The sequence below is a fragment of the Harpia harpyja genome, chromosome 4, assembly GCF_026419915.1.
Source record: "Harpia harpyja isolate bHarHar1 chromosome 4, bHarHar1 primary haplotype, whole genome shotgun sequence".
Lineage (NCBI taxonomy): Eukaryota > Metazoa > Chordata > Aves > Accipitriformes > Accipitridae > Harpia > Harpia harpyja.
The window spans coordinates 31,343,326-31,365,876 of record NC_068943.1 but is presented as its reverse complement, the minus strand read 5'-3'; the positions used below and the strand labels follow the sequence as shown (position 1 = coordinate 31,365,876).

Genomic DNA, 22,551 nt, shown 5'->3' with positions numbered 1-22,551 from the left:
GTACTTTGGTAAACCCCAAAAATTTGACAGCACTTTGCTTTTGAAAAAATAGATCATTTTTTAAAAGAGGAAAAAAGAATCGCTGATGTTCTCGCCTCTCATCACTGTAGGCACCAGAGAAGACGAGAGGAGGGAGTACCTCCATGCATTTTCCAGGGAAGTTTGCAGTTCTCCTTCCTGTCCGCCGACAGCTCTGGCTCCCACGTAGCTGGGCTGAAGTGGTGTGAAATCTGTCCTGCAAGCAAAAAGGAGGTGTGGGAATGAAGACCCAAAGGAGGGGATGTGTCACACCTGTAACCAGTGCACCGTGATGCAGTGAGCCAAATGGGTCGTTTTGCTTCTGCACACATCAGCGGTGAGGAGCGGATCAGGCTCAAGAAGAGATGAGGAGGTAAAGAAAATGCATAGAGAAGCTGCAAGAGTGACCTGCTTGTGGGCAAGAAAGGTGCTTAGCAAAGGAAACACTATTTGTCTGTCGGGTTTGCTGAAGGAGGTTTTGGGCAAAAACTGTGTCTTCACATAGAGAAGGGCTGTGATGGCAGAGGCTGCCACAGCTCAGAAAGGGAAAGCACGATGACTTTCTGCAGGCAGAAGCTTATGCAGGAAAATAATTCAGACTGGAAATATGATAAAAAATGCTAGTGGTGAAGATAAATAACCTTCGGAAGAACTCACCAGGAGGTGCCACCGGTGTCCTTCGTGGGAAACTTCAAAGCCGGGCTTTTTGGAAAGGATGGGCTCCAACCAAAGCACAAGGCAGCTGGTATGAAGTGACGTGTGCTTTACAGGGGGCAGGCTGGAGGGCTACGACTTTTCTCCCAGTTTTAAAAATTGCTGGTTCTGCTTCCCTAGGGATGTGCCTTCCAATGCCCCAATATGACGGGTGGTGGCCCCTGCCTACAACCTGGCTCGAAATGCCATCTCCTGTAGTCACTGCTGGGGACAGGGTGCTGGGCTGGAGGACCATTGCACTGAGCTAGTGAGACGTTTCTTATCTTCTTGGTTAAAAGGTCTGGTGGACAACAGAGGGAAATGATAACTGGCAGTGCAAACACCTCTCCTCAAAACCTGCCGTGAGACCAGGAGAGCAGACAAAGCTTCAAACATTGGGTTTACATCCAAAGGATGTAGAAAACTGCCTGATGTCCCAGCCAGGTCAGGGAAATGCATCCTCAGTATGCCCCATTCCCCTCAAGCCTACAAAAGGAGCTGGGCTGATGCACTCAGATGTAGACAAGTGCAGGAGAGGTGCCTAGTTGGCACGGATCCTCCTCCTCCAGCACCTAGCCAGGCAGAAAATGGACTCGCACCTTGGCTAGAAGGTGGCAGGGACCTGTTTAAAAAGCCAACTAGCACCCCTAGAAGGAGGGCTGAGGGTGTAAAAGGGGTCCTTCCCTGCCCCAGGGAAACATAAGTAGCGGAGACAGAGTACGTCCCGCGTCAGCCGGCACTGCCAGAAATCCTACAGGCAATCAGCAACGGGGACACACTGGTAAGCTGCCTGAACGGATACCAATGATGCTCTCAACAGCATCTGCCTCTCCCATCCTTGGCATAAAGACTAGTGCCGGTGTTGTCCGAGGCAGGTTAGGTTTCCCCTACGGCTGTTGGTAACGGAGGGCAACCTGGTGCCGTCTGTGTGGGAGTCATCCTGTGGATGTCAGCAAGAGGTGCCCACCTGGGTTTGTACAAGTAGGGATGAGAAGGGACTTGGATTCACTGTGGTGTCTGGTGGGGCAGGGAAGGAGAGAGAGCAGCATGTAGGAAGGTCACCCCCAACAGTGCCCAGTAAAGAAATCCGATTGAAACCCAAGCCCTGCAATTTAATGGTGAGTTTGGAAACGATGCATCTCCCAGGCTGTTGTCCTGCCAAGTCGCCCAGTGCCTGGACAACCACGGTTTCCCACGAGCGTTTCCCTTTCACCTCAGCAGCACAGACCAAAAGCAAAGCAGGCAAATTGGAAACCTAGCACCACTGCGACCAGTTTTTATGTCTAGCTGATCCTATTGTCGTGCTAACCTGATGCAGCTGCACCAGCAGCTGAGCTGTTAGAGCATTATAATCCCATGCGTATTACGGTGATGCCACTAGAGCAGTTAATTTGGCAAAATCTGAATCCTAATGAAGATTTAGCCTATGGCCTTTTGCCATGTCACACTTGCACGTTACAGAATTAACTGTCTTGGAAATAACGGCTACAGTCGCCAGAAATTTGCAACCAGTAGTTAAATGGGATTCATCAAGTGCCCCTTGCACGTGGACTCATCCCTCCTCTCTCTGGCTGCATCCACACAGCTAAATAATGCCGTCGAGGACCCGCTCCGTGGTTTGAGCCCAGGTAGGACAGCAGACCTTGCATCCCCAAGGCTGGATGAGACCACCACAAACTCAAATTAATGGAGTTGCGCTGGTTGAGAGCCCCTGTGTGCAAAAGCAGAAGAAAGACCTGGATCCACATCCACACACTAGACCACACTGCTGAGCTTTTTGCTTGCAAGCGAAGCTGGGTGCACGGCCAGCTGCTGTGGCTGGGTGGGTGTAGGGTCCTTTTGTCAAGCCGGTGCTAAGTCATGTGCTGAAATGCAGTAAGAGGGTGCTGCGTGTGGGTCTCGGGACGTGAACAATATGGGCGATAAAACATTTTCCAAAAGCGCCTCCATGAACATAACTCGCGGACTGAGCAGGAGTTACCTTCAGATGCGCTGAGCGCTCGTTTTCGCCCTTTTCCACAAATACTGCTGGCAGGGAGATGCTCCTCGGAAGGTCGTATGTAGAAAGTAAGATGGGCACAGACGCATGTGGGGATTTGGGCACGGCAAAGGTCCCCTGCCCACCCTTGAAAGTGGTCTTTTCTTCGCAAGAATGACAACCCTTCTTGTATACCAGCGCAGTGCCCAGGATGTATATTTAGGTTGAAGATGTCCCTGTGCTCCTGTGGTATCAGGGACACCTCTCCTGCCCCCCCAGAAAGGCAGATGGGTCTCAGGGTGGCTGGACTGTGGCACTGCCAAAGCCCTGAGGCTGGCTGGACACCAGGGATGAGGGGTGCCGTCTCCGCTGCCCACGGATGTGTTCATGCCCCCCCAAGCCTAGGCTTTCAGTTGAGTCGATCGGTCAAACAGAAATAATCCCAGGGGATTTAGGTGGCAATAACGAACGTAAATAGCAAGGACCTTTTGCTCGTTTAAGGCTTTGATGGCAGAATAATTGCACTGTTAACTTACAGGCTAAAATTTGCTGGTATAAAGTGTTTGTGCAGCTACCAACTACAAATCAGGAAGAAGTAAATAATAAATAGCTGGGTGCTCACAGTTACTTTGGGAACGGAGAAAAGGATACATTTAAGCAAATCATTTCACTCACTTGTCCTCAAGTCTGTCTGCAAATATTCTCCAAGTGTCTCTCAGTGCTGCAAAAATTATCCCCTGTTCTCATTTACAAGCCAATGTTAAGAACGGAAAGATACATATTCCTCCCGTCTTTAATGTTTTGGGGAGGGGTTGTGTTGTCAGCTGTTCCAGCATTCACAATTTCCCACTTATTTATCTACACAGGCCTCCTTTTTTATTTTTTTTTATGCACAGGCTCTCTGCAGTCTGGCAGAGCCAGTATTGCAGTATTGATTTAGGAAGAGGCAGTTGTGACAATCCAGTCCCAGGCTGAAACCTGTGCTGTACAGAGGCAGCAGCCTCAGCCCCAGCACGGGGCTCACGTTTAAAAAGAAGCAGAAAAAAAAGAAAGAAAAGCTACTTCTATCTGTTCTGCTTTGAAGGGAAAAAAGGATTACCAAGGCTAAATAAGCCATCTGAGTACTTAGCTAGCAAGCCTAAATAGCACCCTGATAGGAAGTTCTGGCAGAGAGCTAATTAAATTGACCCTCTTTGATTTATTAACAAGCAGAGCAACATATCACACAGGATTGTCCCATGAAATGAATGTGCTTTCTGATTCCCTCGGCTGCTTTGGCGTAGTCACCTCCCGGAAAACCCGGTTGTGGGGACTCAAGTTTAATGAGAGTCAATGGCTCGAAAAGGATCCCTGCCCACCAACAGAGATACGCACTGGTAATAATACGCAAAAGCGTGTTATTTTCCTTGCACTTCCCTAATTCCTTTTTAATGCCTAGGATGATCTAATGGCTAATTCACAATTTCCTGCCCACCGATATGCAGATGAATGACAAGCAAAAGCCTTCTGCATGTTTAATTATTCTGTTGATTTAGAAGCCACTTTTCCCTCAGTGCAAGTTTCTCTCTGTGTGTGCTCTCATGCATCATGTATTTCATTATTTTTAGAAGCATGCTCTGTGCCTTTTTATGCTCTCATAGTTCCAGCATCCAGTAATTGCCATGTTTTGTGTCCAATGGACCTGATCCACCGGCAAGTGTAAATCAGGAAAACATTGCTGACTTTAAATGGAGTTATTCCAAGTTACACCAGACCCGAGACCTGACCTCTCCTCTTTTTAGGTGGGGGGGGCCGGGGGGAATGTTATTTGTGTTCTGGGACCCTTGTGAAGTAGCAGAATATACAATTTAGAAAACTTCAGAGTGGTGAAAATCCAAATCAAAGCCTGCAAATGCACAGACGTGAATCTATTTATACAGCGAGCTCTACTTCTGTTTAACCCCTGCAAGGAACTGTAACTCTCTTTGCATATTTGATTTTTCTCCCTCAGTAAAACACAGCCTGCTTAATCTATTTTTGCTACTTTCTAACAGTTTCACTGTTGAGCTCCTTCCCCGCGCCTCACATTTAGCTTCGGTATCTGAGCACTCTTTTGTTAAATTAAGGCAATTAATAAATGGAGACGTTAAGCAATCAATTTTGCCTGCACATCTCCACAGCCTTACGTATGACTGGCTGTAATCACAAGATAAATGCAATGTGCTGATGTATGGTAATGTTCAATAATACATTCTCCACCAGGCTCAATTCATCAGGGAATTTCTGGAGGGGAGGCATTCGTTATTGGCTGTCTCTGGACCTCAAGGATAACATTTCTGTCCTTTCCATTGGCCGCCCCGCTGCTGCAAGCCTCTTCCCGTCTTATTTTGATGATGAATATGAAGGCATGCTAAGCCGTGCTGGAGCGTAGCTCTCACCGACTGCACTCCCTCCCCGGGCTCAAGGACTCAGGGGCTCCCTCGCTGCTTCCCCTGCCCACCACCAGCAGCAGCAACGCCAAAAGTTGTGATGCTTTTCTTCACCCAGTGCTTTGGGGCTGTGTTAGATCTCATTCACCTGCGGTTTCAGCACTACAAGGCAAAGAGGGTTTTCTCAGCTGCCGGGCAACTTGTCTGCGTCGTTAACCCAACACACAGCCTAAAGGTGAGTTAAAAATATTTTTGCTCTTCTGACAGCTTCTCGTCTTCCCCCCTTCCCCCCCCCCCCCACTGGTGTTTCTACGCAGGGAACGAAACGATGCTCTGGCAGCAAGGGGAAAGTGCTGTTAACACATTGCAGCCCTGGCAAAGAGGGTGTTTGCATTGTCTGGCTGCGTGATTCCCTTCGGAGCGAAGGAGAAGCAACCCGCTGCTCCGAGCCATCGTGGGAAGTCGCTGCTCCCCCTCCCCAAAGTTTCCTCATCCCTTTCACCCCTGGAATGAGCACGGGTGTTGCGAGAGGCCGGAAAAAATGATTGGAAAAGTTAGCCGGATGAATTAAGGTCCCTTTTTTGGTGGAAGGATGCTGGGTGGTCTCCCAGGCTGACACCCAAGCACAGTGGGATGCTGCCAGGTGGTGGGGAGCAGCGAGGGGGGGGGTGGCAGCAGAGGAATCTCCGGCTGCTGGTCTTGTTTGCTTTTTTTGGGAGAAAAAGGCTGTTTTTGTCTCCTGAGCGGAGTCTGAAGGCGTTCCTCTGGTGCTGAAACTGTCCTTAAGCCGTTTGCAAGGTGAATCTATTCTAGGTGGCAGAATATATTTGCCTTAATGCAAAACTATTTATAGTCCCCGAAAAACATTTCTCTTACTCACACAGTTCTGGATTTTCACTGACAAAGTGTCAACAGCTCTGTCTATGCCAGAGCCCTGATGTTTGTACATAGAGAAAGAGCAGCAGGGGGAGAAAGCGACTGGGAGGCTTTAATTACTTTATCGCGGTAGCGAATGACCAACTTCAACAAAGTGGCTTCTGTTTCGTGGGAATTCCTTGCGAACCTGACTTGCGATGTCAATCCACTAGCCCGACGCAAGCTCAGAAATTAATTTAATTCAGGACAACTTATCTTTGGCTCTGCTGGGCTCCCTGCGACGAACTCGGAGGGGTTGCGGGGAGCATCTTTCCCAAGCTGCGGGTCCCCAGGAGGTCCATTGATGGGGTAAATCTCTCTTCAGAGCAGCGTCCGTCCCCCCCCCCAAAAAAAAGGCAGATTTCCCAGAGTTATATTTCCAGTCTCAGGCTGCACTCAGGCAGGGAGATGTTGATTCTACCAGGCTGCCAGCTCTGGGAGGATTTCCCCGTAAGACTGTGCTCAGCCCAGGGAGCACTGCCAGCCAGGGCAGGCACTCCCAGGGGACGGACTGCTGCGGTGCGGGCTCGCATCTCCTGGCATCGCGGTCCTTCGCTGACATATTTAAAAAAAACCCCTGTGCAGCCCTGTCATTATCTGAAAGGATCTGGCCATCCGAATGGATAAAAGAAATAGCCGCGTTCCTAAGTGCATGGGGAGATTTTGTAAATGAATGCTTCTGTGCTCGACCCCTTTTATGTGGCTGTCGCCTGCTACTTTCATTTGTAATTTTAATTATTTAAAAAAAAAAAAACCAAGCAGAAAAAAGGTTATTGAAGGTCACAACACAATTTCAGTGCCAGTGGCATTGTCTGATGAGGTCCCATAAGCACACAGAGGGGTGTCCACTGACTGCTCCACTGGTATCTAGGACTAGACCTGAATCTATCAGTTCAGGTCCTCTCGAGTTGCAGATTTGCTATTGTAGGAGCTGCAGCATTTTACCTTTGAGCATACCAAAAAAAAGTTGATGCTTCTGTTCCTCTCTGTTAAACACATAGGGCATTTCGGTTTATTAAAATCCCCCATGGCCAAGCTCTTCACTGCTCAGTCCCAAAACCTGGTAGAGAGACGAGCAATCTTGGTACTGTCTTGGCAGCTCTTGAAAGTAGGCACTGGATGGAAAACTCTCTTGGAAACAAATGGGAGCCTCTAGGAGAAGGTCTGATGTGCCAGTGAAGCCCCACTGAGAATCATCTTGACCTGGGTGGGAGTTGCTCCCCTGATAGGACTGCAGTGGGAACCCGACGGCACGTGTTTAGCCACATGGGCCTCTTGAGACACCGGGCAGATGGACAAGCTGACAAGAAACCTCTCTGCTCTGAGAAAAACCCCTCTGACTGTAAAGTGAAATATGCTTTGAAGGTGCTCCCGAGTTACCCAGCTCACATCCAGCCGGGTAAATACGGTGGGCTTTAGTTCTGATCCGCTCTCAAGGTGTTCACTTTGGTTTCCCACCGGCTCTGTAAGGACCGCACCACCGCTTTGTGCCAGCACCCAAAAGAGACAGGTGGGTCGGACGGACCCCTTTGTGCCCATCACTGCACTATGGGTGCCCACCCGCCAGCGGTAGGAGCCTGCTGTCCCCGAGCGAGAAGACATCTCGCCCCACCACCTCTTGCCTGGTGGCGGAGAGGTGGTCACCTCCAGCCGGCAAGGCACCTTGTCCAAAAACCGGTGTTGGAGACAAGCCAGATGAACTTGCTGCTCGGGGTGCCCGTTTCTCCCCCGGGGATGCACAGGGAGGCTGTGGTTGCTCCCTCCAGCAACGTGGTGCAGAAACTTCTGAAGCTGGGACAGGGAAATCTCCCCCAAACTATCCTGTATGCCAAAGGACACCCCCAAACTATCCTGTATGCCAAAGGACACCCGAGGGACCATTAAAAACAAAAGGGCCGAATGTATTCGTCTGTGATGGTTTAGAGTATTATGACTACTTTGATGTTTCATAGTCTATTATTTCTAGCTGGGTCATTTCAACTGTAACATTTTGTTGACAGCCCCCAGATCTATCTTAACAATTGACAAGTGGAGTGAAAACTGTATTAAGGTTCGCGGTCGATGAATACAAGCCTGCTAGGAAACAAGGGCTAGGAGCAATGTCGTTTCTCTCCCTTCCCTTCAAGGCTTAAATGTTTGTGCTTACTCCAAAATTGTAAGCTCTTTGCAAAGAGATTATTTTATTCCATATCTCCACAGCACCCGGGTGAGGGGGTTCCTGGCTGACTGGTGCAAATGATAACTGATAGGCATCGTATTCTGGTGTGATTATGCACGTTGACATCCCTCACATAGGTCAGGTCCTCAATCAGTGCCAACACGCATAACTCCATTAAAGTCAAATTGCAGCAGGACTTCCATTCTCGCTCCTTCCATCCAGAGGAGCGCTCAGGGATGGTGGTGGGATCCAGCCCACGCCAGGGACCCATGGTTAGTGTCAGAAATGTATGTGTGTCAGAAATTTGGCATCACGTAAAGGACTCGGTGAAGGGCGGAGAGCAGGGGAGCCCTGGTACCCTCCAGGGAAAGGTTGCACCAGCTTCTGCTGTCACAGACCCATAGCTAGACTGGAGGGGTCTCCAGTAAAGTTATGTCAGCATGCTGTCACAGCCCAGATCTCTGACCATGACCAGACCCCATCGCTTACCTCTTCCTTTATGAGAGGTCTGGATGTTGGCAGAGAAGTGCACGCTTAGAAAGAAACCTGTGTCTTTCTTCCCACTGAAAGGCTCATTAACTGGGAAGGCTGATGAGCGATTCAGTGTATCTTAAAGGAGAAGACGGTAAAAGTGTCAGCGCAGACACCTCTATTGATCTGCCACTATTTTCCCTGTGCACGACAGGCTGACACAGGCGGCTCTAAACAAGGAAAGACAATTTTGCAACTGCCACCCTCCGTTTGCCTGTTTGGCAGGGGTATGAATGGAGGGGGGGATTTGCGGGGGGGGTGTTTTGGAGCCTCTTTGTCCTTCTTGCAGCTTTCTGCTCTTTGTCCTCCCACGAGCTTTCCCAGGTGTGGCAGCGGCACCTTACGACGTGGTGCTATGCTGGGATGAGAATTCGCTTGCCGAGCAGAGAAAATCACGTATTTACCGCACTTCTATAAGTCACCTTCGTTCTCCATCACATTATATGCATTACCTTGTAACCTGCCTTCCTTCAAGCGTGCGGTCGCCCTGATGTCTCCCCTTGGAGAAGCACAGCCAGGCAACAGAGCTCCCCAGCTAAGTGGCTGCTCCCTCCAAGGACGTATTAATTAGAGGAGCACCGCTCATGCTGCTGGCTGCAGAAGCCAGCACTCAGGGCAAGTTTTAAGGTGCTCCATGTGCATGGAAGAAACGAGCAGGGTTTGCTGGTCCCTTTGGAGATGCGGCTCAGTGAATTCTTTTGCATTTTCCCCCTGTTAAGAGCAATTCCTCCCAGCATTGCTTATTGCACCCCGGGGAGAAGGCGAAGGTGGGTGGTGTGTCCTCGTTCCTTAGCTGGCATCAGTCCCTGCCCCAAAAACCAGACGTACACGGCAGGGGACTGCAGTGCAATCACAGCCCAGCTGGGTGCCGAAGCTTTGCGAGGTGCTGTGTACGGCTGGGTAAAACAGATCTTCTTCATTCAAGGAGTTACTAGCTTTTTAAACGCAGCTTTAACTATTTGGAGAGTGTGAAAAATGTTCTTGTAAAGAGTAAAAAAGTGTGTTTGCGGTGTTCTTGTAAAAACCACCCGTCTCCATCTCTGTAGGACTTCAAGGAACTTGTTGAATTACAAAAAGAAGCATATTTAAAACAGGGCATAAATAGTTGAATCTTATATTCAAAAAGGGTCGTAGCATGGTTTACGTGGCCAAGCTGTCTTCTAGCTGTTTTTTAAAGCAACAAGCAAGTCTGCTCTGAGTTAGGGAAGGGTTTTGAATCCAGTTATAACAGTTTGGCTCTGCGCACGGTGGCTAGCCAAATAGCATTGTAATCCACTTTATCACCAGCAGGATTAAAGTGCTACGGCGCATTATACCCCCTCGAGATTTATTTATTTATTTGGTGCAAGGGAGGAGAAGGACTCTGAAACCTGCTGCTAACAGCCCCCAGACATCCTCTGCCACCGCCTCAGCCCAGACACCCTCCAATCTCCCATGCAGGGCTGTGATTTGGAGAGCCCAAGCGGCGTTTGGCCCCAATATCCAGCAGGATCGTGACAGCCGTGGCGAGAGGGGCCACAAAACCCCCTGCTGCCTGCAAACCCTGGCTCCGGGCAAGGTGCCTGGATCCCATCCCGGCTGTGGGCCAGGGCTGTGCGAGCACTGGGCACCTCAGACTTCCAAATCCTTTTGTAGGGATGCGGACGGCAGCAAGCAGCGCTGCTTTGCAAACCCTCCTTCAGTGTGGTCTCCCAGAATAACAATTACGGCATCTCCTCGGCAGAGGGAGAGGGAGGGGAAGAGCCGCCGCCTCAGAAGTTTCTGTGTTAATATGCGCCGGCTTCCTTCTCCCCACCTCCCACCCCAAACCCACTGCAGAAAATTAATTACCCCTGTTAACTGGCCCTGCCTGTCACGGGACAGCTCTGGAGATGGGATGTTGTGGGTAAACATCGAGTCCTTTCCTACCCACGTTTCATTTTGAGGGTGAATTTCAATAATAAACCTGACCTGGTTGCAGGACGTTTCAAGTCAGATGTTATCAATGGAAGACAGTGCTGTTATTTTAATATTACAGAAATACCTCTCCCCTCGACAAGGTGCTTGACAGCAGGGTGAGGAGTAGCCCATCAGACACCGCCACATATTGCTTTGTAATCCACCCACTCTGATATGGCTCAGTATATCAAGAATTTCTCAGTGCAGCTCTTTGGGTTAGACATAATGGCCCAGATACCTCCCTCAGGAGAAATACTGCCCCAAAACAATTGCTGTGGCTAACACATGGGGTGCAGAGGAAAGAGGGACTTTTTAATGTAAGCCTTGATTACATGAAATGAGTGGTGAGGTCTCAGTCTGCTTCCCAGCAGATGTAAGTCACCCCCGGACATTCCCACAACTGGCATTAATTAACACACGTTGCTGGTTGCCTCAGTAGAGAACCTAAGCACAGAATATGGTCCTGCAAACCCCAGATGTTAAAAAGTTCCAGGCCTGGTTCCCAAGCATCGTGAATTTTGCCTCAAATTCAGAATTTACAGAGTATAAATTTTTGTTTAACCATTAAGATTCTCTCCTGGTATCAAAGACCTCCCAGCACACTTAGCTGGGGGGGGCACTTAGAAACTTCCTTTTCTTCTCAGAGACAATCTGAGGTTCTTAAGTAATCCAAGAAAGCGAGTTTAAAGGAAGCACAGCAGATTCCGAGAGCTCTGGTAAAGCGAGGGAAAGGAGCTGCTGTGGCTGTGCCCTGTCTCCCCGGGTCTTCAGTGCTTCTTATGCCATAGAAAACCCATAATCCTTGTCCTGCCTGGCTCAGAGCTGAGACTTTGGGTCCCTCCTGGCACCCCCAAACCCTCCCCATCACAACAGGCAATCTGTGTCTCTGAGCCGGGTGCAGAAGAGGGGAAAAAAAAAATGTAAATCCTGCAATAATTTCACAGGGTGCTGGAGGGGAGGACAGTCTCTACCCGGCTTTACTGGGGGCTGAGCGAGGCAGTGAGGACCGTGGGAGGACACAGCCACGCTCTCCTGGCTGCAGGAGGCTGGGTGGAGAGGACCGCTGCTCCCCTGGCACGGTGGGAGCGATGACCATGGAGGTGATGACGGTGATGGACTGCCCTCAGCATCTCTCCGTGGCATTGCCACTGGCACGGCGTGGTACAGAGCCGTGGTCCTCCTTGGAGGTGTTGGAGGCACGCACGCCACCGAAAAGGAGAGAATTCCTTTGGAGAGCTGAACAAGATTTAGGTAATACACTGGGCTTGCTTTCGGTGTGATTTTTGCAACAGAGGAGAGCAGAGCCGAGCCACCACGTTCAGCTGATTTGGGTCCAGCTTCTGATGGAGCTGGGGGGAGCCTGGCCCTGAAGTCTCCACTTGGGTCTGGCTGAATGTGGTGGCAACTTCCCAGCCCACCTCTGTATGCACGTGCTCTATTTGGAAATGAATAGCACGGATGTTGAGACATTAAACACCTTATCAGACTGCATTACTTTTCTTTCTTTCCATAGCTTGTCTCTTTTTGTTAAGTACCTTTTCTTCTGCGCTATTGTTCCTTCTCATCCTGCCCTTTCCCTGCTATACCAAAGCCTTAAAGCAAAAGATTCTCCTCAGCTGTCATTCAATAACCTAATTTTGGGCTTTTTTTACTCCCGCTGAAAGGAAAGCATTATTAACTTCACTGCAACTTTGGATCTCTTATTTTCCTCCAAGCTCTTTCAGAAAAAAATCACAATCATTCAATCCTCAGCTTGTTCGGTGCCACCAATTTCCCCACTGACAGATGAAGTCCCTCTTTAAAATGATCGCCAGCAAGATGAGGGGAGCTACAAAAAGCAGCAAAGCATCGCTGTCGCCACTCGCAGATGCAGCTGGCGAGGAAGCCAAGTGCCTTACATGCCTGCAAAATCTAACTGCCATCGTGCGCTGGATCGGGGCTCGAGCGGGCAGGTCCAGCTGGAGGTGCCACGGCCACCCGTTGTCCACCCAGCACAGCGAACCATGATCATGATCCCTTCGCCAGCGCTGGCAAAAGAGAATATCTTCCTTCTGCTTTGGTGTAGCAAAGCAAATCCACTTGCAGCAGGGATTTAAGCTGGCGGTCTGCTGTGTGTGCTGCCGAAATAGGCACATGTCCCTTCTGCTTCCATGCTGCAGGAGCAAGCAGCTGGGCAGGGCAGTGGCCTTAGCTGCTTTTCACAACCTCCCACAAAGCTCTTACCTCTAGGGATTACTGCGGGCTGTGCCGAACGGCAAAATTTCACTTGTGCATGAAGATGTCCTGAAAATTGCTCCGGGTGACCTGCTGCTAATAGCCACCTGCAGTACTGCCTGGCTCTCCCACAGCGTTCTCCTCCAGAGGGAAGAGCATCCTGGCACTGCCGATGAATTGCCCGACACATACGCAGTGTACAAGCTGAAGCACTTTTATTTATTTAGATGCATTTCGGAGCATCTTATGTAACATTAATGGATTTATCTTTAACTCTCCCCTTTAGTCTCGGCAACAACATGAAAGTATCACTGGGAGAGAATAGCAGAGAACCCCGAATACTTTGCGTGTTTATTTTGGTGTACTTTTTTTCAAAAGGTAGAAATGTTTGAAACAATCTTGGAAAAGAATTAATCGATTGTTTCCATACCAGATTTAGTGCTTCTGGTTCTAGTCTTTTCTTCTAGAGCAATTTTGTTCTGTGCTGATCCAAACCGAAATCCCTTTTCCTTCCAGATTGGCCTCTCCAGTAAAAAATATATCATCTGCACAGCTTTAGTGATGTTACCGGTATTTTACACATGGAAATATTAAGCTCCAGAATGGTTGGTGAATTGCCCATCAACCCCTGGGAAATTCATGGTGGAGAAGAGACACAGGTCCTTGTAAATATCTTCAACACAAGATCACAGACTCTCACACATCAAGTGCCAGCTGCAATGGAAAGAGAAACAGAGAAATGGAGCATAAATGAGACAGAAAAAAGATGAAATCAGTAACATCCCCTTGTGCAGAAAACAAACACTATAGATGAGCAAGGAGGCAGCTGCTACAGAGCAGAAAACCACATCAGCAGAGGATGAAAATGTTCTTCCACTCTTAGGGACTGCCATGTGGAAAATAAGCAAAGTAATAAGTGTGAAAATGGAGTAAATCACCACCACACAGGGATTACGTAGGGCAGCTGGGGTAAGGGGATGGTTAAGGTCACCTTCAGGCTTTGCAGGAATGAGAAGCTGAAATAGAAACGGCAGGATGGCAGCAAGTGATCACCGTAGTGCCCTGAACTCAGCAAGACCACTCAGGGGTTCAGTATCAAGCATGTGCACAGATTCAAATTTATGTATGTTTTGCAGGATCAGACCCTTACGCAGACATACTTATTCTAAAAATTATCAAACTACAACCAGCAAAAGACCATATGAAAAGCTGCTGGAGTTCGGCAAATTTATCTCTCTCTTTTGAAGACCACAGGGCAGACTGAAGACATCTTCCTCTTTAATAGGGAAGCGAGCCTGGATGTCTCGCTGCTGCATTGCAACGTCTGCTCAGATGAGGATGCTTGATTGCATGCAGGGATGTGTTATCCCTGCTGGTTGGACCCCCATGGTATGAAAAGGCACATTACAGACCAGTGGGGCCAGGCTTTGCTTGTGGGGCAGTACTGTGAGTTCCCTGCTTGTACTACCTGAGAGCTGAGGACACCTCTGTGGTGCAACATCTTTTGGAGTCTAGGATCAGTGAGATGAACTGTCCTCAAAGGACGACTGTCTTTCTTGCCACTGACAATCAAGGAAGCCAGAAAACTAGCTTGGGATGGATATGTCACTTTTGTCTAGCTGCAGTTAGATGAAATGAACCCCACTAATACCCTACAGTTCCTTTGACTTATGCAAAAGAAAACCCAATTAGGATAATTGTCTCCTTAAGATAAATCCAGAAAGTTTGGGCACAGTAACAGCAAGTATATATATACTCCCTACTATTTTACACATGTTCTGGTACGACAACCTTCTTTCCACTCCACAAAAGCAAGATTTCAGAGGAGATTTCAGCATATAGCAAAACAAGGTCTGGTGACATAACTGCAGGGTGAGAGCTTTCAATTTATTTCTACTAGAAGGAACTTCTCATCAAGAAAAAAGTAGGGAATAAGTTTTTTTGACTAATTGACAACAGACAATTTCAGGCAAAGCAAGGGACTAAAGCATGGGTGCTGTCACCATTGCCAGGCAAGACAGAGGGACAACGGGATCCTGGTGGACAAGGTGAACATGAGCCAGCAATGTACCCTTGCGGCAAAGGCCAACGTCATCCTGGGCTGTGTTAGCAGGACTGGAACCAGGAGTGCAGCTTGTGAGACCACGTCCAGAGTACTGCATCCCGTCTGGGGTTCCCCACCACAGGAAAGGCACTGACACAGAGGACCGAGCCCAGGGAGGGACACCAAGCTGGTCAGGAGGCTGGAGCACGGGATGGAGGAGGAGAGGATGAGGGATGCACTGGCTCAGCCTGGAGAAAAGAAGGGAATTGCAATCTACAATTAACTAACGAATGGGACTGTATAGAGAAAACAGAGCCAGACTCTTCCAACAGATGCACGCTGGAAGGACAACAAGGATCAGACTTAAGCCGAAACAAGGGATATTTTTGACTAGATATGAGGCAAAAAGTCCTCCTCATGGGAGTGGTGAGGCACTAGCACAGGCTGCCCAGAGACGCTCTGCCATCTGCGTTCTTGGAGATTTCAAAAACTTGATGGGACCCTGAGCAACCTGACCTATCTTTGGAGTTGACTGTCCTTTGAGCAGGGGTTGGACAACGCGATGCCCAGAGGTCCTTTCCCACCCGAATTGTTCTGACCCTGCAATCCTGTGTAAAAACAGAGCTTGGTGTGCAAGAAGGGGTGTAGCAATATAAGGGTTTCAAGAGCAATCATCGAACGTTTGCCTCAACAATGACCAAGCCAGTCATATCTGAAAGACACATCTGAAAAGGATGAAGAAGGCAGACAGACAGACATGTGGGGCACACTGGGGAATCCAAGGATTCAGGAGACTGACACGGGTGAAAAAGTATGGAGCTATACCAGTTACACAAGCACCTGGTAATTTAAACTCATCAGAAATGCAAATCCCTATGGTATTCCAAAGCCCAGGGATATTACCAGCTAGTGAAATCAGTCTGGATTGGAAAGGAGGTCACTGTGGCAGATGAGGGATGGCAAAAGCGAGCAAGACATACTTCAAAATATGCTTTGGGATAAGCACCCTTATTGGTAATTACAAGCAACACAAAATAAACTCCGAAGGGGAGAAGACAGATTGTTCAACACCTACCAGAAAACACTTTGCACCATGGCACAAGGGTAAACATGTTCCTGAAGAGCGCCGAGTGGAGCAAATAACGTGGAGCAAGTCACGTGGAGCAAATAATCCACTTGGACAAATCTGCCTGTCATTCTCCTTATGGGATGGCTGCCAGCAGAACAAACTTTACCTGGGTTTATTCAATTAACTGCTTCATGATTACTTTCCCCCTATGGCAGGATCCCTAATGCTTCAGACCCGCTTTTTGGCATGCGAGCTGTGTTAATTAGCTGTGCAAAGAGGTACAAAGCAGAGAGGCTACTTAGGTAGTGTCATTTCTGTTCCCTGCCTGGATTCCAGCTCTGCTCCCAGGCTCGACAGAGTCTGTTTCTGTTTATCTTTGGTCAGTGAAAACCAGAGGTGCTACACAGTGACTTAGAATGAGATAACATCACTAGGGGTGAGGAAATGCTGATTTACCCGGCCTTTTTAGGCCAGCTCATGGTTTGCAGTATGGAAGTCTGCGGGTCACCTGTATTTTATTGGGGCAGCTTAAAATATTGCTATCCTACATGATTTTGTTGGTCCCTTAAAAGCTGTCATTGCCCTGGTGCAGGGGCAGCAGAGGGGGAGATAAAGCTTGGTCCTTACGCCACCCCCAACCCATTTCAAAAGCCTTTGTGGGTTTATTAAAAGAGTTTGCATTAGTACGTCAGATGGAAGAGGCAGCTGAAATGCAGGGACGTGTTCCCCTTTGCTGTCTTGGCTGTGGGAACAAACATGACTCCTGGCAGTGTTCGTGCAAGCACTGGGATCAGGAAGGTCCTAGGACACTGTAGCAAGCTTCACCAGAGGATATCTGACAGGAGACTGAGGCATCGATCCGTGAAAAATGTTTTGCTGGTGTTTAAGGTTTGTTGGCTTGGGGGAGATGTTTGCGTTTCATTTTCTCTCCTCACATTCCTACAAAATGGTTGTGATGTGGTCAGGGGCTTGTCTGGCTCATTTAGTTTCCTCTCTGCCATCATTCTGGCAGACCTTTTTGGGGGGACCTCTTTACCCTTCTTGAGCCAAGCAGTATCCCATATAAATATTTGCCTCAAGACATGTACCCAGGTTTAGACCTTTCATTATCTGTGCTTTTAGGAATGGGTGAAAAGACATATTTTCCACAGCCACATGCCAACCTCACCAGAATGCAAACTCAAAGGCGGCAGCAATGCAGCAGAAGCACGTTCCTTACAAATAGGGATGTGTTTACTTGCAGACAATTCATGGCTATGCCCAGGTCAAGATTTAAAGTGTGGCAGGAATACAGACACAAATGCTTGCAATAATTCACCATTGCTTCATCTGGCTACCCCCTTACAGCCAAACTGGAATCTTTTGTCCAATTACAATTCCTGCCTGGAGTCTCAAGGGTCTAAATCATACAGGAAATAATACAGCTTTAAAAATAAAATAAAACTTTTACTGAGTTTCTTCTGCCATAGAAAATATTTCAAAAAAGAGACTCAGAAATGTTAAGGTCATGCAAGGTTGCACAAACATAACCCCTGGTTTGTAAATAACTGATTATAAAGACTGAATTTTCTTTCAGGCTGTTGGTAAAAGATGAAGGCACTATCAGAAAACAGATCTGAAGCCAGCTTAATCTCCAGGAGCTTCATAAGGCAACTGGAGGTAATTTAGTGTTGCAGCTAAACATGAGCTTACTGGTGAGGTATCTCTTAATAATTTTTAAGCTTTTAATGATTTTTTTAAATAATAAGCCAGTGATTAGAAAAGAACATCCCAGTTCACAGATAAATCCAGGCTGCATCTGGGTATTTTGCCTATTTGCTGCTTTAACTAAAGCAACTTTAATTTGCCAGAGACCAATCAACAGCCTATAGCAAGAGAACTCAGTCTGATGAAGCAGATGTTGGGGAAGGGGAGACCTTTTCTTTACTCACTCATAGGGAAAATTAATTGATGCTGAAAGCAGCCTTTCAGCATTTTTTGTAATAGTAACTTTTACTTCTTGACTTTTACAACGTAGAAGAAACTTGCAGATCAAGTAGCTTCTGAGTTGTTTTTCATGGAAAAGGACCTTGATGCTCTCTACAGGCAAGTCACGCAGCGGGTTGCAGCCAGTTCCAGTCCTGGCTGACCCGTAATTACAGCTCAGGCACTCCAGTAAGACCTGTGCCACCTGGTGTTTGCAAATAGCTGAGCACTGAAAGATGAACAAGAACCTGGTCCAGCCCTCTGCAGTCGAGAATTCCTACAGCCTAAGTCCAGTTTTGCGGATAATTTGTTTCCCTGGTGGGGAACAACCCTACCTCTTGGTGGGTATCACCAGGCATCCCCAACACCCACCCAGTGAGCATCTGCTCCTGAGTTCACGGGAAAAATCAGGCTGAGCTCCTTGGAGAGCGCTCAGTGATGACTGACCCAACGCTCTGAGCCCAGGCTACAGCTAACGGTGACAGAGTTTGCTGGGCTTACCTCTGTACCCAAAACTGCTTTTCCCCTCCGTATACAAACACAGCCTTTGAGTTCACCAACAGCACCGGCAGGCTGCCCGTCTCCTGCCCCGCTCGCCCCAGGAGCTGGGGCACGGGAAAGGACGGAGCGGAGATGCAGCAGAGGCTGGATACGAGCCAGGCTGAGCCTTAACGGATAAATAGCTGCATTAGGCGGGTGCTGTGCCTGAACTAATAAGCCCTGCAGGAGACAGGATCTGTTCACTGCAGCATCCTGCCAAGGCGTTGTGGTTTATCTGCCTCCAAACCTGACAGCACATCCACGTGCTGCAGCGGTCCATCATGTCGCCGGAGCCGCAGAGGAGGGGATGGATCAGCCAGCTGGGATGCTCTGCGGGCATCTATGCCTTTGGTTTCTCTCTCTGTAAACAAGGTGGGGGACAAAGTTCTCCAACATCAGTTAGGTGGTTTGGGATGGAGGCCAAAATAGTCCAATCGCCTGCTGTAGATTAAGCTGCTGTATGTGTGCGAGGGACCCGTCACCAAAACTGGTCCTATTGTCATAAATACTGTGAAGCTGCTGATCCTTTTGGTGTCAATAAGGCTGGGGGGATACGCTCTTCTGATCTCACAGCCGGGCGGTAAATATGTAAGACCCAAAATGAGGATGCTGAAGCTTAATTGTAGCCACCTAAGTTTATAAATTTTTTACCTTTATCCCTTAATGATGATTATACTGTAAGTAGAAAATAAAAAGTATTTTAGGAGCATTAAGTAATACTTAGAGGGCTCATCAATCGACAGTTAATATGCAGCCACCACTGAGAGGGAATGAAAGCAATCATGCCGCCTCAGCATTACGCAGCACGCCGTCCCTGCCTGCCTTCGGGAGGGAAGCAGAGGATCCCCGCTCCACCTGGGACCACGGGAGGAGGTGGAGGTGGACAGAAAATGATGGTCTGAGGTAGACACCACGAGGCATGCACAGCCCCAAAACCTCCCTTGTCATCGTGCACTGGGGTTTCAGGGCAGATTTGCGCCGACGTCTTGACTTTTTCCCTAACAAAGAAAGCAAAGCTGGCACCTTTTACTTTCAGCTTCTGACCAGAGTAAAATTCAGCCACCTAGGTCAAGGTTGAAGGTAGTGCTTTGGAACAGTGTGTGTCAGTGCAGCAGCCTCTGTGCTTTTCCCTGGCAAAGGCAAAACCCTTGGGAGGTCAATCATAAATCATCTAGGCTTCACCAGACCGATGACCTGATAAAAAAAGTAAGTGTGTGGGAGTATTTGCCAGACTTATCTTCACTGATAAACAAAAATGTCCTTCATCACTTTGGGTTTTCTTGGTGGTTCCCCATGCACAATGATTAGACCGTACCTCGTTCAGTCCCAAGCATGATGAGTTCCCTGTGCTGAAGCAGAGGCAGAAATCACAGTGTCTGCAGTACAGCCATCCAGTCTCTGGGCTTTAATTCCGGGGGGGGGGGGTTAATACTTGTAGAAAATGTCCCAATGTCACACAGCAAATAGAAAAACTTGTCAGCTCAGTGATCTTCAGGAGGTTCTTAACTGGCATAAAATTCAAGGGGGTGCTGTGCATTGCCTTAGGACAGGGTAAAATGAGAATGGAGTGGCATGTCAGGCAATAGTAGATGTACATGTACTATGTGGTCAAAGGCAAGGTCTTCCTTTGTCCTGCCAGGGAACTTAATTTTCCAGATATCTGTCACCATAGGAAATGAGTACTGAGGCCCTCACTGTTCCAAATGAATTATTTTTGTGTATTACCTTCACTTCCAGTGTGTAAGATAAGGCTAAGGCCGCTCATGTGCTGGCCAGGCTATGTGACCAGTTGAATTGCATCTTGGATGCAAGTCAGTGTCATGGCCAAATCTCCAAAAAGGCACAAATCCCATCAACGTGGGGTGGCTGCTCTAGCTGCAAAGCAAAGAGAGGAGCAAGAGCAGGTAGCCTGCCTTTCTGGTGGGCTTGCCTCTCAAACCCAGCCCCAAAGCTGAAGAAGGAAAGAAATTCATGTGCTCAAGGGGGTAAATCCTTCTCTGAACAAGAGCGGCAGGGGTGCAGGGTCCCCCGAGGTCCCAAGCCTGCAGCTGTGCCCTGTGGCTCATGCGTGGGTGCTACCCCAGTGGGAAGCGAACTGTGGTGTATGCGTAGTATTGGAAGCCACCCCAAACTTCATGGCCAGGAAAGAGAGGGTGCGGACAGGTCATCCCCAAAATATAACAGTTTGCTGCAAACCAGCCCCCTCCTGCTTGCTCTGTGCTGCCCTCGTTGCTAACGTGGACATACTCTCTGTGTCTCCTCTAACCCAGAAGCTATGTCTGGGGAAGCAATAAATGCCATACCATGATGTGATGCTCCTGATTTTCCAGAATTTTTATCTAAGCATAATCCATTGGTGTTATTTAATTACCATAAAGCAGCTGCCTTATAGCATCCAAAATACATCTATTTGCCTTAATTTTACAATATGGTAATTAACTACCAACAACTTATTTAAAACATATTTATAGAGGGAAATGTCAGAGATGCATCGCTTTTTCATGCCCAGTAAATGCACCCGTGATAACCAATTTGCTATTTAATTAGCTTGCTTACGAGCTCACCTCTGAGAAAAATTATTTCAGAGAACGTGTTAGCTATGATGCTTAAGCAGGTTATCAGAGAGAGGATGCACCAGCTGCAGGTCAGCCACAATTTTTTGCTTTAGTATGTCACGGTGTTTTGCTGTTCGTACAGGCTTAACGTAGTTATGGCCTTCACATCGTTTTTAAGTTAAACTATTAACCACACAGAAAATCAATACGCAATAGAACAACGTTCATTAAGCAAACCATAAATCAACTCTTCTGTAGACACAGCAGGTACCAAAGACTTTCATAAAACTCCTGGCCTGTCGTGATCAAATGAGAGGAGACTGTTACCACGAACAACACATTTCTGTGCATCAGATCTGGGTTAAGCAATATATACAAGCTAACAAATACTAATTGGGAAGGGAATTTGTGTCTGTCAGGATCTAGCAAAAGGGTGGTCCTTCAAGGGTTCCTTCTGCTGTAGCTCCCTGGACAAGATGGGAATTGCACAAGTTAAATGGCTCTTCCATTTCTGCGTTGTGCTTAGGGATAGAGTTCTCCCGGGTCCCTCAAATGAAGGTTATACCACCATCCCCTGGGATCGCTGAGCTGCCTCTTAGCCACCAACCCCAGGAACTGCGGGGCATCACGCTTGTGTCTTCTTTGGCCTAAATGAAGCGCGAGTCGCGAGGCTGCGGATTTTCCACGGCTTGTCACTGACTTTGCGTACTCACAGCATCCATCACTGAGGACAAGCACCTGGAGGGAGCCTGCGAAGCTGGCGGCAGGGGCAGGCAAAAGGAGGGATCCCGTTTTGAAACTTGACTGGCATGACACGGGGTGAAGCTTTGGTGAGGGCACAGTGACATTTTCTTGCCTCCCAGACAGAAATTCACATCCATTAAAGCTAGAAGAGGCTCTTACGGCAACCTAACCAGGCCAGCTGCACAAATCCAAACCCAAGATCCTTTCTCAGGAGCTTAAGGCCATAACTGCAGCTCCCTGAAGTCTTTTAGAAAGACCTCTAATTTGGACACAATAACTTTCATCGACAGAGATCACATGTCTATGGGCAAAATGTAGTATTTTTAGAAATGGTACTGTCAGCAGAAAAAAAAGGCTACATTGGAATGCTTTGGGGAAGCTGGGAAGATGTTGTTCAGTATTTTCTTTTTCCTGAATGTTAACAAATAGCAGCAACTTGAGATCCCACACAAAAGCCTGGAAATTAAGTATCCTCTCCCTCCTGCTCAGGAGGACTTTGATATCCCCACAGAAACACTGCGTCTGTTGTAAAAACCAGAGTAACTTTGCTGGGGGTTGGACGGGAGGCAATGAAATAACCCCACAAAAATCAATTACAGCTGATTGACAATAGAGGTTTGTATCGATTCGGTGAGACTCCCCTTCCTCAGGATAGTTTTGCAATAGCCTTACATTCCCTTGGTGCTCACCACATCAGCCTGTTCCCTCCATGGCGGCTTTTCCCCGTGCTCCTCTCCCTACCAGCTTTCGCAGGTGCGGTTACAGCTCATCTCAACTGCTG

At 48.2% G+C, this 22,551-nt stretch overlaps 1 protein-coding gene across 1 annotated transcript in view; it reads left to right on the top strand.

Moving 5' to 3' along the window:
- Nucleotides 1–4,943: 4,943 nt before the first annotated feature.
- The window catches only part of SIAH3 (siah E3 ubiquitin protein ligase family member 3), a 46,854-nt gene continuing 29,246 nt past the window's right edge, over nucleotides 4,944–22,551 (top strand). The window contains exon 1 of the mRNA XM_052786099.1: nucleotides 4,944–5,332. Coding sequence (XP_052642059.1) covers nucleotides 5,198–5,332 — 135 coding nt within the window. The 5' untranslated portion in view covers nucleotides 4,944–5,197. The remainder of the gene's footprint in view (nucleotides 5,333–22,551) is intronic.